The sequence below is a fragment of the Chenopodium album genome, chromosome 24 (genome assembly GCF_948465745.1).
Source record: "Chenopodium album chromosome 24, dcCheAlbu1.1, whole genome shotgun sequence".
Classification (NCBI taxonomy): Eukaryota; Viridiplantae; Streptophyta; class Magnoliopsida; order Caryophyllales; family Amaranthaceae; genus Chenopodium; species Chenopodium album.
Genome location: NC_137857.1, coordinates 6,954,283 through 6,972,515, shown reverse-complemented (window position 1 = coordinate 6,972,515; position 18,233 = coordinate 6,954,283). Strand labels below are relative to the sequence as shown.

Below are 18,233 nucleotides of genomic sequence, written 5' to 3'. Positions count from 1 at the left end.
AAAGTCATCACACTTGGGGATGCGATGAGGCGGGTTGAGGGCGAGATGGCACCTCTATTCCCACCCTCACCTACAAATCTTGTATCCCTATATGGAAGGTACAATACTTTCATCTATTCTCGTCTCAATGGGTACAAGCTAAAATCCATCTTGACTAAACACCCACTTTGTTATCCATACCCCCTCCAAACCCGCTAATTTCTACACTTCTCAACCAAAAAAAATATATATATTATGGTACGATTGGTACCACATATAACTAACATGCAATAATTAGACAGATGTGCCACTACCATACATTCCATAATTCCCTTAACTATGATTGAGGGTGGAAGAGAAGTGGGGATTGTGGGTATGCGGCAGGGTGAGTGGGTATGGGTAGTCTAGTTTAAAATTCATACTCGACCCATCACTCACGGCAAGTACAATTTTATCTCCATCCCTGCCCATCACCTACCAAACCTCCCTCTATACCTGACCCATCACCCATGGTAGGTACGATTTTTATCCTTACTCATCCCCGCCCCTTCACCTACCAAACCTCTCTTTATGCTTACTCCACAAACATCTCTGGTCATGCTCATAATAAAAGCATATGGGAGAGAAATTTGAATGTGAAAAGAGAGAAAGCTCGAGATTGTTTCAACAATGGTAAGACGGTGGCACATATATGTGAGAGAATTAAAATTAATTAATCATGTATAGATCTCTAGCTTGTAAAATGGGAAATTATCATGAGGTATGACATTGAAAACAATCTAAATCAATCCACTAGAAAGATGTTCAAATGTTTCTATAACAAAAACCAGTAAACCACCATACCCCCTTCTCCCCTCCACCACTGAAAACAATTATGATGGTCTGGTGTTGGAGGTGGTATATATAAAAAAAAAAAAGGTAAATTCAACAATATTTATCCATTTATAGAAATACCGAATTTTTAAGAATAAAAAACAAAACATAAAATAAATCTTCAACATAATTACCAAAACATTAAGAAAAACACAATTGAACATGATTATCAAATTAAAATGTAAAAATTAACAACTCGAGACATCCCCCGACCACGCACACTATTTTTCTTTCTTTTTTTTTTTTAAAAAAAAAAAATCCTAATTTATGTTAGGAAAACTTTTGTATACACCCGGTTTTCAGTAATTTACTATACATCGGGTACACTTTTGTCAGATTTAGTGTTACTTTTGTCAAATTTAGGGCCTGTTCTCTTACGTTGAAATTCAGTTCAGTTCAGTTCAGTTCAGTTCAGCTCAGTTCAGTCCAGTCAATGAGAACATGCCCTTAGTGTCACTTTTGTCAAATTTATTAATGAAACATAAATAACTCTTATATATGTCAGGGTAACTTTTGTGCGTTTTAGTGTAACTTTTGCACATTTTATTGTCACTTTATAACAGATTTTCAGTAATTTACTGAACATCCGTTTTATTTAAAAGTTTGTGTTCATGTTAATACATGAGACATCGCCCGGCCACGCACTCGTTTTCGCTTTTAAAATAACAAAAAATTCACTAAACTCTAAGTTTGCTTGCATTTCTCATTTTTGTCCAGCTTCAGTTAGTAGTACTCACCTGTTAGCAAGAGGAGTGAGGACCAAAGATTATCCTTATTTCATTTCCCATTTTTATGAAAAAACTTTCCTTTATCTTCTTCCCTCCACCATAAAAATCCAATCTTTCTCCCTCAATACGACGCCGTTAAATCCGCCGGCAACCTCGCCGGAAAACTCCACACCCCAAAAATGGCGCTAAAAACCGTTATCCCATTCCCAATTTTCGCGCCAATTCCAACTACCACCTCAACAACTACCACTACAACAACCGAAGTTCGATTTGCTCGTTGGAACAACGCCAACGCCGAGAAATTCGAGCGAAATCGCCGCACCCAGCAACAAATCGAAGATGATATCCGTCGTTTCCGGCGTTTTGAATCAGCACTCAACATTTCAGCTAGTTACGACGCTGATTCCGGCGTCGCAACACCAAGAAACCCCAATTTCAAATCAATTGGGACCCCTTCAAAGCCTTCAATTTCGTCAATTCCTGGGAAAAAATCGAAATACTCAAAACCCCAGAAAAACCCTAATTCTGAAAAGGGTGATTTTACTCACCCGGCGTTTCGGAGGGTGGCGAAACGGGTGAAATTGCCCGAAACGGGTGTTGGGGGAGAAACGGATATAAGGGTTGGGGAAAAATGGGGTGACGTATGTGGTGCCAGGTGCTCCGTTTGAGTATATGTATAGTTATACTGAGACGCCTAAGAATGTGAAGCCCATTGGGCTTAGGGAGCCCTCGGTTACGCCGTTTGGGCCCGGGACAATGGGCCGTCCATGGACTGGTCGGAAGCCGTTGCCTGGGAGTAAGAAGGAGTTGCCGGAGTTTGATTCGTTTCGTTTACCGGAGCCGGGGAAGAAAGGGGTGAAGACTGTGCAGAAGCCGGGGCCGTATCTTCCGGGTTCGGGTCCCAAGTATGTGGTGTCTAGGGAGGAGGTGATTGGGGAGCCGTTGACGCCGGAAGAGGTAAAGGAGTTGGTGGAAGGGTGTAGGAAGACTAAAAGGCAGCTTAATATGGGTAAGGATTGACTTTGTTATTATTTGTTTATTTTGTTTTGATTCTATGGTTGTGTTTGTTTTGAGATTGGAGAAACTACTAGCTTGGTTTGTGTTTTTATTGCATAAATATTCTTATAAGTATGAATGTATTTTAAATCTAGAAGTGGAAAGGGTGATCGGTTCGATTCGTGCCAAGGAGGTTTTGAGGTTCTAGGTAGGCTGTACTTTAGGTATTATGTGACAGAGTTATATTAGGCTAGTGCAAAATCAAACTGAAAAAGGAAAGGGGTAGGAAAAAAGAAGGAAATTTGTAGTCGCGATGCAAAGTTTGCCATCACTGAATGGATTGGATTGTTGGTTGTTAGTTATGAAGTGAAATAATCATCTGTGGTAAATTTCAAATTGATGATTGAACGAATTAAATGTTTGATAAGATGGACTCTAAGGCAGTGTCTTAGCATAAGAAGTGTTAACACTGTGAAGTTGTACAGATTATAACTGTAATGATGTCTGTGTGAGCCTAAGAGGGGTGTTGGGAAATGGAATTTTTAGTCCTCATGTTATGATTGATGTCTTTTTTGGTAAGCAAGTGTGATTGAATGAAAAAAGTAAGAAGACTTTAGCTGTTGTAATTGGGGATCAGGGTTGTATTTTACTCATTCCGTTAGTGACTATCCACTATCCCGATTCCTTCTGAATAGAGGTGGTGGTGTTTTGAAGGGATCAAAAAATGGGATTTTTTTTTAGAAGAAATGTAAATTGCCTACCATTGTGTTCTTGTGCGACTGCTTTAATGCTGTTAAGATTGTGACTTCAATGTGGTGTATTGGTAGGGTTTAATTGAATCAAATACTACTCTCTGATTAGGAATCAAATAATAATTAAAGTTGTCAAGAAGTGCGGAGTTCTTGCTCTGTCATGGAGCCGCTTTTGCTAAACTAGTTAATATCCTCCAATAAGGATATGGAGTGAATTAGTGGTTTAGAATTTGAATGACTATTGCGTTGGACAATTGACATTGAAGTGGGTAATGTTTGGCTCTTCCTTTCTGAATTAAATTCAGTCTGTTTTTTGTAGGTAGAGATGGTTTGACACACAACATGTTGGATAACATCCATGCTCATTGGAAGCGGCGGAGGGTTTGTAAGATAAAATGCAAAGGGGTTTGTACTGTGGACATGGATAATGTGTGCCAACAACTAGAGGTTGGTGTGCTGATGATCACGCTAAGTTTTTTTTTTCTCCAAATTTCTGGGATGTTTTTGTTTTCGACCTGCCTGCTTTCCTAGTTGTTTTGGCCTGATGTTTGCCCTGTTTGAAGTTTTGGATAGAGTTACAACTTACAAGGTTTTTGGTTTATAGTTCTATATTCTTAAAAGCCTGATAAGCAAAATTGTATATTAGCCTGTAACTACAAACCTCAAAGTTTTAGACCTCTTAAACTTTACAAATTTCAACAATGGTTGGCAAGTTTATTTGACGTGTTAGAAGCTAACTGACCTGAGTGAAAAAGACAATTGATTCATGTGAGCTTGCTTCATGAAATCTGCATACCGTGTTTTAAAAAAAATATCTTTCTCTAAATCCAAAGTTTTTGTTTGACTATTTACATATGTGCTTCTGAGTGGGTGCTTGTATAGTAGTCAATAGTCATCACTCAGAGGCTTTTCTCCAATACACTGATGATTAATCGTTGAAAAAAGTTAATACAAAATTATTCATTATCCTGCATTATTTTTACCTGAAGGACGTTGTGTAATGAACTGGTGTTTACTGCAATTTACTCGTGCAAATAACAGTAAAATTATAGAGAAGGATTGATTCTTTGAATAATGTAGATAATCTGATTTGTAAGTTGCAAGAAATAATAAAGATGGAAGCTTTGAGATTGATTGATAATGGAGGAAGGGTTACAAACAATAATTAATAGCTTAAGGCTATCAATCTTCGGTAGTGAGTTTAGCTCACAACTCTCCAATAATGGCTTTAGGCCATAATTCTCCAAAAGTGTCTCACCAAATTTCTGCCTATCTATTTCCTTCCCTTACCTCTCTATTTATACTAAGGACTACTAACCCTAATAAACTAATAAAACTAGAATACCTATACTACCCCTCCAAGTTAGTCTATTACACGTTGTCAACTTAAGTTTTTATATGTTGCAGGAAAGGACTGGAGGCAAAATTATACACCGTCATGGAGGTGTTATATTCCTTTTCCGTGGTAGAAACTACAATTACAAAACCCGACCTCGCTTTCCTCTTATGCTATGGAAACCTGTTACACCTGTGTACCCCAGATTAGTCGCACGCGTTCCAGAAGGGTTGACGTTGGAACAGGCAACTGATATGCGAAAAAGAGGACGTGAATTAACACCAATATGCAAGCTTGGTATGCTTTTGCGTTTTTTTCTTTTGCTTTTTTGTCTTTGGGCCTTTTGTTGGGGGGGGGGGGGGGGGGGGTTCATTATTTACATTAATGATGAAAATAATATTTGTTTGCTATCCTGCATAACAGGAAAAAATGGTGTGTATGCCGTCTTAGCAAAAAACGTAAAGGAAGCATTTGAAGCATGTGAGTTGGTTAGAGTTAATTGTCAAGGATTGAACCCCAGCGACTGCCGTAAAATTGGCGCAAAACTCAAGGTCTACTTTTATCTCCTTTTTCACACTTTGAAAAGTATTGACATATGCTATTCTTATTTGTGTTAATGAAATCGTGTCCTTCTGTCCCTTTAGGATATTGTCCCATGTGTATTGATTTCATTTGAAAATGAACACATACTTATGTGGAGAGGAAAAGACTGGAAGTCATCTCTCCAACTACCTGAAGATGGTGCAAAGGGTGATGAAAGTTCTGAAGCTGACAGTGCTGCATCTTATGGCCACTCCTTGGATTCTGAGGATGAAGAAGGTTCCCAATGTTCCTCGAATACTCCAAATCAGGTATTAAATGCTGAAATGTTCAATCAAAGCAATGGTTTGGCTGATGATCTAGACGTGGGTGTTACGAAAGTGGATGATAAATTCTCTGTGAAAGATGATGCATTGGAGGTCAATGAAGTTGATCCATCACAGACAAGTGGCCTAGGTAATAAAGTCGAATCAGATTCCGACAATCCTTCTGGTGACATCATTGCTTCTGTTGTTGGTTCATTAGACAAGGAAACTAGGATAGTTGACAATATTTCTCATGACAGGGAGCCTACTTCCTTATTAAGTCCTGGTTCTGAATTAGATGTAGATGGTACTGCTGACTCGGAAGTGTCATCGGGGAACTCTTCTGATGATTCGGCAGTTAATGGGGGGACGCAAGGCATGGTAGAGACCTCATCAGCGAACCCTCATTCCGCGTTATCTTCTCCATGCACTGAAGGTGTACAGTACCTTTTAAGACAAGCTGTAGAAAGTGGAAGAGCTGTGATACTTGATACCAGTTCCTTAGATGCAGACGTGGTTTATGAAAGATCAGTCTCCTTTTCCCTTGAAGCCCCACCTGGACCTGTTTTTACATACTATCCTCGGAAAGTGGCCATTAAAGAAAGTGAAGACCAAAAATCTGGGGATTCAGAAGCCAACGAAGCACTACCAGTAGCAGGTCCTGTAAATAAACCAAAGGAAAAGAAGTCAAAGGAAAAGAAGAGCTCTACAACTCACAAGGAAAGAGATTTTGAACAGGAGTTTCTAGATCTAGTTCCCCAGGGAAGTCTAAAAATAGATGAGCTTGCTAAGTTGCTGACTTAATATGCTATGTGATTACATAACTCTCGTATGACCATCAATACGGGTCATTACGATTTTTTTTGGATACAGGGTTTGTGTTACCTGGTGCATAAAATCTTACTGTCTGATGTAGTCTTTGAGCATATACTGATATACTGGAATGGTATTGTACTTTGTACTTGTGTAAAAACGAAACTTTGTACATATATGCAGATTCAGATTGTATCAAACTATATCACAAACTATTTTCAAGTGTATTTTTTAATTTTGTGATTGGACAATCCATACATGACCCTTCCAAAAAAATGAAAGAATGTTCCCACTTCTATTAGTTTATTTATTTATTTTGAAACACACTTCAAGTAGTTTATTTAAAATAAGATGAACATGAAAAGCGAGGTAAAAGATTTAGACTTGATATAAATTAGCCAAAAGAACAAACAACGAAAATAGATGAATGAGCAAGCTAGGTCAATTCATTCATTATTGTCTTGCTGCAAACAAGGTTTATTGTATACAAACCATCTCCTTCTAATCTAACTTCTGTGACATCTATCAGTCTCTAGGACTCTAGGAGTATAAGTCATTCCACTTCCATTTCATCATTTGAAACTCGAAATCATCGATGCATTGGACACCCTGCTTATTCGCTGCACCAGTTGTGCTGATATTGGTCTGCATCATATTCTCTGTACCTGCACCAGTTGCGTGGATATTAATCTGCAGCATATTTTTCGTGCTTTCACCAGTTGTGCTGATATCGGTCTGCAGCATATTCTCTGTACTCTTAATGTTAGTCCTGTTAGTAACTTTGCTGATATTGGTCTGCATCATATTCTCCTTACCTTCAATATAGCTATCCATGTCCTCTCCGTCCTTCATCATAGCCTCCGGTAATGGGATGAACTCCAATGGACCTCGAGCCTTCAGCTCTAAAACTTCCTCCCTCGCTTTACTTCTATCCATCACAGGCGAAGCTTTTAACCACATTCCATACGGTGTTGCCTCCCCATTACTTGCACTAACACCTCCATACAGACAATCCTTATCAGTATGCCCAATTACCCCACACTCGAAACAAAGCATAGGAAGTCTCTCATACTTAAACACAACCCAAGCATCCTGTCCTGCCTTAATCTTTATCTTCTGCCATCTCCTTATAGGCTTCCTAATATCCATCAAAACTCGTACCCTAAACGATGTCTCCCACCCTACCTCATCAATCTCATCCACCTCTACAACCTCCCCTACCTTACTCGCGACAGCCTTAGCATCCTCAACCGTGTTACTATCAAAGGGTAAGTCATAAATCCTTAACCAAAACAATGTGTAAATTCCACTTGCCAAGGTTGCTTGCCACTTTCGACTTCTTTAAGCACCAACAGTTGGTTATCAAAGCACCATGGCACGCCATCTTGTACCTTCTTCTTGTCTTTCCAATGAAAGAATTGAAACATGAAGATATCATTGTCTAGATTTCTGATTACAACCCCATTCGAAAGATTCCATACACTCTTAAGTGTTCTTTTCATGGCTTCTTTGTTAAATTTCTTGTTTGTTATAAGTTGTCCTAGTAAACATAAGGATAAACGAACATCCATCTTTGCACCTTCTACTCTAAGGTCTACGTAATCTTTTTCTTCAGGGGATATTTTAAGGTTTTTCCAACGCGAACATAATCCATCAGCCATGATTAATACTAATGCAAGGTTCTTATTGGAGTTTTAATACTAAGAAAATTGGGTGAGCAAAACTATAAACCCTACTTTGGAAGACTTTTGTGTCAAAATACTTTGGAAGACTTTGTGTTGAGTGAAAACTATCAATTAACCTATACTAAAAGCAAACCTAAAGTGACACTTGTCACGATGTCATTACAAAATTTCCCGCCTTTTTTACTTTCCTTTTTTTTTTTTTTTTTTTTTTTTTTTGTGTGTTTGTTGTTGAAATTTAATGACTTCCATTTTATAACATACAAATAATTCTTATTTCCATTTTGATAGCACATTTAATCCAATCATACTCAATTAATTTTTTTTAACATATATTCTTTCTATATACGAGATATCTATTAATTACAAATATTGAAATATACTATAGATTAAAATAAGGTATTGAAATACATCATTATCTAAGATTATTATAATATTATCAATTTTTTTCCTATTTGACAGTCTAATTTATTTAAATTAAAAATAGAAAAATAATTTTGGTAGCATACTTTGAATAAATCTTAAAATTATATCTAATGTTTACAAGAACAACTAAACAAAATCATAAAATCATTTTATTATATTATACTCCCTCCATTTTTTATAAGCTAGAATTATCGAGACACAACTTTGACCATCTATATTTTTAATTAAATATTATTAAAATTATGGAAATAAAAAATTATAAAAGCAAACATTATGACAATAATCCAACAACATAGGATGTGTTTGGTAACTAGCTTATTTGACCTACATTAGCTTATTGACTATTAAATAGGTCAATTCAAGGTGTTTGGTAAGTAGCTTGTTTAAAGAGCTTATTCCACTAAATAAGCTCTTTTTCAAAAAGCTCCTTCTGGGAGCTTTTTCAATTAGCCTATTCAATTCTTATATTGAAATGACACTTATATCCCCATTTAATTAAAATTTCTAATATGAACTACCTACCCTACAATTGGTTTATTGGTCATTTCACATAATCAATTAGCTTTAAACAATCAACTATTTACCAAACACTTTTCTACAATCTAATTACTTTGATCTATGCATTTATGCAATGTAAAACCCCTACTACTCACTAAAAATATATATTTTAAAAAAGTTAATTACATAATACTAATTATCATAAAGTAATATAAAATCAACTAAATTTTTATATTATGCCGGTCAAAGTGTGTCAACAAATTATAAGGACAAATGTACATGAGTTCATATATGGGTCAAAGTGCGTGAACAAATATAAGCTAATATTTTCATTTTCTTATGTAAAACCTTATAGCTTCTAAATTTCTATTACTATATTATTTATTTTTTTAATAAAATTCAATTCAATAACCTTTATGAATTTGGTATTAATTGGTATAAATTAAAATTCAAGTTATTTTGTTACAATTTTTTTTTGGATAAATTATTGTTGAATAATTAACACCATCATTTATAATTTTTGTTGTAAAGTTTAATTATGACCGTGCATGGCACGGGAGTTAACCTAGTTAAACTACTAAAGATAAATAAAGTTAATTATTTGATTCCTAAATCTAATAACTTTACAAAAATTATCATTCCTTACTTTTATATGACCTCCACAAGATCAATTAGGTTTGCACTTGTCGGTTGCATCTTTTATGTGGACCGGGTTTACAATAAGTTTATCATGCACGCATTTATAAGTTAGTTAGTATTTGGAATGAATTGGTTTTTATTTGCATATTAATTTGTGGAACTTTTTTTTTTTTTTTAATATACTACATATATTATCAAACTGAACTTTTAATGGAAAAAGGTAACCTGAAGAATTATAACATTAACATGAACAACAAAAAGGTAACTTATAAACTTCCTAATAATTAGATCATACAAAAGTTGTACTTCTTACAAAAGTCTATCTATACCTTTGCACACTTGCTTTGGAGATCAATAAACTACTAAGAAGTGTTTAGTTGGTGGATTTAAAGACAAACCAAAAAAGCAAGAAAATTATTATATACTACTAGTATTTTCATAGAAGGGCAAACGATTGGGGAGCATTGAAACTTAAAAGGCAAGCATATTAGAGATTGAAGGCTCAAGGATGTTAGGTGCAGAATGATTGACAACCTTGTGACTGGTTATTTTGTCCGCGTCTCAGTTACACATTGTCGTAATATATCATCGTTGGAAATCACAGTGAAAGTCAGTGGAGAATACGAGGGAGCAGGGGGGCGGCTTGAGTTGCCTGATTGCCTTTAAGGTAGGGTTGAAGTAATGAGATACTATAAGATATGAGGTTCCCTGTACTCAAAATGAATCAACCAAACACCTACGTAATTGCGACATTTGAAAACACACTTAGTTGTCACATGAATAAGATGATCTTTCTTTGTCAAAACAAAAAAAACAAAAAAAAAAAAAAGAATAAGATGATCTTTACAGCAAGATTTTTACTCTCTAAAGTAAGCCAAAAAGGTGCGTTTCCTATGACAAAAATTCTTATAGCATCAAATTAAAAGATAATTATACTAAGCATAATCTCCTCAACGGTACAACTTGATGCTTTAGAAGTGTCTAAAGATGCCAGCCTTTCTTTGACATACTACAGACCTAGAGTAGAAAGATTTATGAAGACAACTCAGCAAGTCTCAGCTGCAATTTACCATTTATATAGAAAGGATTTCAGCTGGACTCAGTTTTAACAGTAACAGCATCTCGGCTAGTCTCCTCACCAAAAGGTCAAAAGATCAGATGTCGACTGGGCGACTTCATTCTTCAGCAGCTACATTTCCCTCCTCCAATTGCCTCTGCTTCTCATGTTCCACTGTAAAAAGAGCAGATGGTTAAGCAATCATGCTATGAAGGCTGCTTGTTTGTACTTGAATAATTTCTCGTTCCTGAGTAGCATATATATATACACTAGTATATTGTATTTATGGAAAACAGATAAGCTAAAAATTATCACATTTACTCTCTTTAAAAGCAATATTCAGTATGGAACTTGACACAAGTACAGATACCCACCATTCTGAAGAAAAAATCAGCAATTTTGCAACATCAATTGAAAAGCTGAATGACAAGCATGTCCATGTGTAAAATAGCTAAATAAGACTTTAAGTGCAAAGTACACTATTTGGACATGAATTGGATTATGACTAGGGGATCCTAAGATACACCAGGCATTGGAATGGACTCACTGTAGCTACAGCCCCAAAGGTTAGATATGTACGATTGACCCTCTTACACAAATCCCTAAGACCCAGTAATGGAAGTAATCCTCACTACCCAACAAATATTGCTCCAATTATGCATCTAAAAATACCTAATAATCTTTCTTTTTTTTTTTTCCCCTGGGTAGGAATGTAGGATGAAGGATTTTACAGTCATTAACCTCGTATCATGGTATAAATTTGGAAATATAGAGATAGAAAACCCATCCGAGTTTAAGCACGGTTGAGGCACTAAAAACAAATTGCCCTATAATAATGCTTTATAGTAGAGCAACTGAGCATAAAAAATTTAAAACATGACATGTTAGAAGCAAATAAGAAACATACACATCAGCTTATGCAATGCCTTTTGCGTCCGCTTTTCTAGTTTATCTAGCTTCTTCTGCACATCCCTCCGGAGGTCCCAATTGGGTTTTTTCGGCGCAATGTTCAGAAAAGGATCCTGCATGCGCTTGCAATGTTAGCACGCTTCCATAAGAAAGTCAATGTACCATAAAAACTATTCCTAATCATGAGAATGATGAATGGCAGATGTTCACAGAAGCTAACCTCTTTTTCTTCTGGCGGAGGAGCTGCAGCAACAGGATCCTCAAATTTTGGCAGTTCTGGTGCAGCAAGCTTACCCTCTTGTAGATGTTTGTCATGAGGAAGGTAATTTCGGAATTTCAAGTTAAGACCACTGCAAAAAATAAGTTTCTACACTTCAGTAACTTTAAAGTTCTAAGAGCATCCCCATCAAAAAAAAAAAAAAAATTAAATAAAAAAAGGTTCTAAGAGCATCAAGCAGGAGACAACGAATAACAGGTAACCAGTCATCTTAATCCAAGGAAATCGGGAATAAGGAACAGGATTATTTGTCACATTATTAACAATTTGTCCTCAAAAGGCCTGCAACAAAAGCACGGTGATAGAGCAAAAACCTATTGAGTAGTGATAACACTTAATTAACCCGAGCTAACATTCAGGGCTCACCTACAAGGCTACAGCAGGTGACTACTCATATTGTCTAACTTGAAGGCAGTTCAAGTTTGTTGTTTTTAGGGCGAAGTACAAGGGGTAGAATCTTGATAAGCTATTCGTACTTTAGGTAGAGGGATCGGCTACTCAAATTAAAAATGGTAACCTTTTACAATTTTCAGAGATGAAAGGAAACACAGTAGCCCATAAATACTTGAGACTTCTTAACCAAAATATTCTTGCAACTCTTCAATATTGAGAAGGGCAAAATTGATGATGGAAGGCATATTATGTTAGGCATTAAGCGCGGGAATAGAAAATGCAAAAGGAAAATGTGCATAGCCTACCGAGCTACCGTCCTAACCATTCTCATAAAGACTTCATGTTCTAAAGTAACTCACTTTATTGCACCCAACATCCCCACACTAATCTTTAATTCCACCACGACATCACCATGAATGTCACTTCTCCGAAAAATAGTAGCATCGATTTGTTCGAAAACTCAGAATTTTACCATTAACACAAGGTTTTAGTTCATGCTGCTAAAATCACAGTAATTGCTTGCCCTAAAGGCCACTTCAATCCTCTACCTATACTATTCTTCTTCTCACCAATATCAACTAACCCTTCCACAAACTATTCCCTAAACCCCAAAATCGAATTCACTAATATATATCGGAAAGCAATCGATAATCACATAAGCTAAACAATTAGGGCGCGAATTACACAATCACAAATCTATCAATAGTTCTATCAATCAATCAATCAATCAATCAATCAAAGCCTTAATCCCAAAAGTGGGGTCGGCTAACATGAACCAAATTTGATTATTCCGTGTAGTCATCAACATAAATCTTTCTCCTCCATCCCTTACGATCCAAAACTTCATCCTCACGTAAATCCATGCACTTCATATCCTTCCTCACTCCTTCCAACCAAGTCATCTTTGGTCTCCCTCTTCCTCGTTTAATCCCTCCATGGTCCCACTCTTCCACTCTTCGCACCGGTGCACCCTCGGGTCTCCGTCTTACATGTCCAAACCAACGCAGACGATTTTCCCTTAATTTATCTACAATGCCCGCCACACCTACTTTCTTGCGAATAACCTCATTTCTGATTCTATCTCTTAAAGTGTTTCCACACATCCACCTTAACATGCGCATTTCCGTAACCTCCATCTTTTTAATATGCTCTTTCTTAGAAGCCCAACATTCTGTACCATAGAGCAACACTGGTCTTATGGCAGTCCTGTAGAATTTTCCCTTCAACTTTAAGGGAATGCTGCGGTCGCATAGCACTCCCGTGGCCGCTCTCCATTTAAGCCACCCTGACTTAATCCTGTGGGTCACGTCTTGATCAATGTCACCATTCTTCTGGATGATCGACCCTAGGTACTTAAAACATTCACTCATGGTCAAATCCTTTCCATCCAAACTCACTACTTCATTGCTTGTCCCCCTCTGAGTGCCAAAACGACATACCAAATATTCAGTCTTACTCCGACTTAGCTTAAACCCTCTAGATTCCAACCTTTGCCTCCATTGCTCCAACTTGACATTAACCCCATCCTTAGTCTCATCCACCAAAACGATATCATCTGCGAACAGCATACACCATGGAACCTCATCTTGAATTGGTCTAGTTAATTCGTCTAGAACCGTTGCAAAAAGAAAAGGGCTTAATGCAGACCCTTGATGCAATCCGATTGTAATAGGGAAATCTTTTGTCAACCCTCCGCATGTCCTCACATTTGTTGACACATCCCGATACATATCCTTAACTAGGTCTACATACCTTCGTGGGATACCTTTCTTCAACATTGCCCACCAAAGTATCTCTCTTGGCACCTTGTCATATGCCTTCTCTAAATCAATAAAGACCATATGAAGATCTTTCTTCTTTACCCTATAAAACTCCATCATTTGTCTTATCAAATGGATTGCCTCCATAGTAGATCTCCCAGGCATAAAACCAAATTGGTTATCTGAAATGCTTGTGCATGCCCTCAACCTTTGTTCAATCACCCTTTCCCACAACTTCATAGTATGGCTCATAAGCTTAATTCCTCGATAGTTAGAACAATCTTGAGCGTCTCCTTTGTTTTTATAAACCGGGACCAAGGTGCTCTTCCTCCAATCTTGTGGGATCCTTGTAGCCGTCCATATCTTGTTGAAAAGGTTTGTTAACCAATCAATACCAATCTTACCCAAACACCTCCACACCTCTATCGGTACCCCATCAGGGCCAACCGCCTTCTTAGGTTTCATCTTCCTCAGTGCAATCTCCACCTCTACTCTCCTAATCCTTCGCACATACTCCATGTTGATTTCTTCATCACTCATAGAGGTATCTCCTATCACAACTCCATTACTTCCATTAAATAATTCATCGAAGTACCCCTTCCACCTGTCCTTGATGCCCTCCTCTTGCACTAGGACCATTTGGTTCTTATCTTTGACACACTTCACCATGCCAATATCCTTCCTTGCCTCTTGTCTTCTCTTTGCCATCTTATAAATGATCCTTTCTCCCTCCTTGGAATCAAGCTTTTCATAAACCTCCTGATATGCCTTTTCTTTTGCTTGGCGAACAGCTGCCTTTGCCTTACTCTTAGCCTCCTTATACGCTGCAAAGGTTTCATCACTCCTACATTTTCCTAAGGCTTGATAGCATTCCCTTTTTTGCTTAATTACTGCTTTCACCTCTTCATTCCACCACGAAGTATCTCTCTGTACCGAAGTTCTTCCCCTTACTTCCCCTAAGACCTCTTTGGCCACTCTTAGGAAACAGTTCTTCATTCGTAACCAGGTCATGTCCGGATCCACCTCTCCATCCCAATCCGCTTCTTCAATTACCTTTTCTGTAAAAACCTTAGCTTTTGCATCCCTTAGGGTCCACCATCTTATCCTTGGTTCTTCTTGTCTAACTTTTTTCTTCGCCTTCTCTTTCAGACGAATAGTCATTACCAATAGCCGGTGTTGGGTGACCACACTCTCCCCTGGGATAACCTTACAGTTTATGCAACTTTGTCTATCTACGCTCCTTGTGAGCAGGAAGTCTATTTGAGTTGCATTTGCTCCATTCCGAAAAGTTATCAAGTGTGAATCCCTCTTCTTAAACCAAGTATTAGCCAAAATTAAATCATATGATTGGGCAAAATCCATAATAGCTTCACCACCGGCGTCCCTCTGCCCATACCCAAAGCCTCCATGGACACTCTCATAGCCATCTCGGCTCGCCCCAACGTGCCCATTTAGATCCCCTCCAATATATAACTTCTCTGAGTGGTGGACACCCTGCACCACCTCGTCTAGGTCCTCCCAAAATTGTCGTTTCTCTTCTGCATCTAAACCCACTTGGGGAGCATAAGCACTGATAACATTCACAATCTCCTTGCCACATAGCAACTTCAGCCTTATCAACCTATCGTTCTTCCGATAGACCTCGATCACCTCTTTTGCCAACCTCTCATCGAGAACCACACCAACTCCGTTCCTAGCTCCACCATTCCTTGTTCTGTGGCTCGTTTCTTGCCCAACATACCATACCTTATACCCCAAAACCAAGCCTCGAGCTCCTTCTCCTGTCCATCTTGTCTCTTGGAGGCACATGATGTTCACGCGTCGTCTTTTCATTACTTCTACCAATTCTGCTGATTTTCCCGTAAGAGACCCCACATTCCAAGAACCAATCCGCAAACTAAATTCTTTTCTCCCACGCTCCCTCCTGATCCCAACTCCAAGTCCTTGATTATTTGACACCACAATTGGGCAATATGGCGCGTCGCTTCTGGGCGACGACCTAGCAACCCTTACATACTTATCACTGCACCCGGGTCTGGGAAGTGCAGCGCGTCGCTCAGTAGGGAACGCCCCAATGGCACGCCCTTGCTCATTTGACACCACACTCGGGCAATGTGGCGCGTCGCTTCTGGGCGACATCAAAAGGATTAAATTCAATGTAAAAGCAAAATTCGATAACAGAAGTAGAATTAAAACCTGTCTTCGTTGTTATCAGCATCTCCATCCTCATAATTGTTTTTGGGTTGAGACGAATCTTCATCTGGGGTTTCGAAAAGCTCTTGAGCTGCTCTAAGAGCTCTCAATCTCTCTCTCCTCTCTGCTGCTGCTTGTTCAATTGAATCTTCTTCTGCCGCCATTGAAGCTTGCTTCTACAAATTACTACAATGATGACAAATTGAGAATCAGATAATTATAATATTGATTCGGGAAACTGCTGGAAAAATATTAATTGGAAGAAGAAGAACAAAAATTCGGAAGCTGGTAAAGCAAAAATCCTGACCTTTAGAAGAATTTCTGAAATTAGGGTTTTGGTTTTTTTGAATTTGATTTGATTACAGAATTTTCCGTTGAAAAAGAAGAACACAGAGTTTTGCTTTAGGTGTGGTGATTTTGATTGTTATGATGGTCTTTACTCTTAAGTGGTTAGGCTCTAACACAAGCCAAACCAACATAGGTCATAGCCTCATAGGACATGGGTAGTGACTAGTGAGCGTGTTTATACATTGTTTATGGATGTCGATTAATATGATTGGTTAAAGTGGTATCATTTAAGAACTCGAAAATAAATTATGAGTATGTGTTTCATTTACCTTTGTGTTCTCTAAACTGTTTACAATATGAGAATTAATGGTAAACAATAAGTAAGTAACTCAAATGAAATTAGATTTGTATTGTCAAGTTTGTAATTTTAAATCTCTTAATGATTTACCTTAAGTTTTAGATTTTAAATAAAATAAGATTGAACCAAAATACAAATAACAATGTTTTTTGTTCTGCGGTTTCATGTTTGACAATTGATGAACACCAAACTAAATACGGAGTAGTAAACAAGTTGGTGGTACAGGCTAGTATGCTTTCATAAAAGCGTACGATTTTTCCGATCTAAATCAAGCAGGTTTTCGCTCCGCCTGCAAGGAGCGAAAAAACAAATTGGTTTGTGGAGAGTGAAAGCAAGGAGAGGACCAGATGAAAGAAGAGCCGACCGAGGTTGAATGAATTCTTCCACGGTGGTATTAAAAGTTTCCCATAATATTTAGTAGAAAATTAATCATTCTAGATAGTTTTATGTATGATTTTAAGCTAAATATGAACCAATCGAATAAGCAATTTTCGATGGAAACTGGACTGAACGGGATAGGAGAGCGAAAACTTTTATTTCGTAACTTGGAAACTAGATCAGCCATACCGATTATTTAAAGAATTGAGTGAATTACTATGTAACTAATTGAACACAACAGTGCACATCTACCCTAGGCGACAATTGTTGCGCAAGCACATTAGGTATCACTCAAAATTTAACTCAATTTCAAGACTCACGATCATCATTTTTTTAAATATATCTGAATATACAATGGATAGACGGCTAGGTTGCACAAGAACGGGTACTAACATGGATACAAGTACGAAACGGATATGGGAAAACGTCTATATCAGTATAAGGGACATGGGTACGAGATGTTAAATTTCATAAAATATATTTTGAAAAAAGAATTGACCATATATCTGTCATTTGGACCTTTCATTAGATCATTTTGTATCATATTAACAATGAGTTATAAATGTGCATGGGAGTGATAGCTCAGTGGAGCCACTCCTCGTTTCCAAGGCTTAGGGCCTGTTCTCATTGACCGAACTCAGCTGAACTGAACTGAACTGAATTGAGCTGAACTAAATTAAACTGAATTGAAATGAATATTTTATGAGAGAAGGAAATTAGGAGCTGAATTGAACTAAACTGAACTGAACTGGATTTCAACGTAAGAGAACAGGCCCTTAGACTCGGGATCGAGGCACACCCTCGGGCATTCCCACTCACATATTCCTCCTGAAGGACTGTGGGCCCCGCTTACCGAAAAAAAGTGAGCTATATATGAAGGCATCCATATTATTTAAAAATTACCTTAGTTATCTTACTTTACTTAAGATTTCTCTTTAAAAGAAAAAGTTGAACCGTCCATATCATAATAGGATACGGTTTGAGACGTATCGTCGTGTGTTTCACAGGTGTCGGAAACGGCAGTTGGATGAACTGTCCATGTAGGTAGTTGAG

General features: G+C 37.6%; 1 protein-coding gene and 1 pseudogene across 2 annotated transcripts; one reads left to right on the top strand and one right to left on the bottom strand.

Moving 5' to 3' along the window:
• Nucleotides 1-1,562: 1,562 nt before the first annotated feature.
• Nucleotides 1,563-6,581, top strand: LOC145612115 (CRS2-associated factor 1, chloroplastic-like; annotated as a pseudogene). Its single transcript, XR_014106537.1, has 5 exons — nucleotides 1,563-2,589; nucleotides 3,648-3,775; nucleotides 4,736-4,961; nucleotides 5,088-5,215; nucleotides 5,309-6,581. The product of XR_014106537.1 is annotated as a CRS2-associated factor 1, chloroplastic-like (transcript).
• A 3,817-nt stretch (nucleotides 6,582-10,398) lies between these two features.
• LOC145611611 (uncharacterized) lies at nucleotides 10,399-16,613 on the bottom strand. Its single transcript, XM_081666952.1, has 5 exons — nucleotides 16,464-16,613; nucleotides 16,160-16,342; nucleotides 11,754-11,883; nucleotides 11,532-11,646; nucleotides 10,399-10,798 (listed from the first exon to the last, which is right to left on the bottom strand). The coding sequence occupies exons 2-5, from the start codon at nucleotides 16,318-16,320 to the stop codon at nucleotides 10,743-10,745; spliced, it is 462 nt and encodes a 153-aa protein (XP_081523078.1). The 5' UTR covers nucleotides 16,321-16,342; nucleotides 16,464-16,613; the 3' UTR covers nucleotides 10,399-10,742.
• Between the last annotated feature and the right edge of the window lie 1,620 nt (nucleotides 16,614-18,233).

Excerpts from the sequence above, each read along its gene's own strand:
- LOC145611611 (XM_081666952.1), bottom strand. The coding sequence starts at position 16,320 with ATGGCGGCAGAAGAAGATTCAATTGAACAAGCAGCAGCAGAGAGGAGA. Across the intron at positions 11,884-16,159 it reads GCTGATAACAACGAAGACAG|TGGTCTTAACTTGAAATTCC; the intron begins GTTTTAATTCTA and ends TATTTTTTGCAG. Across the intron at positions 10,799-11,531 it reads GGCATTGCATAAGCTGATGT|TGGAACATGAGAAGCAGAGG; the intron begins GTATGTTTCTTA and ends CTCTTTTTACAG.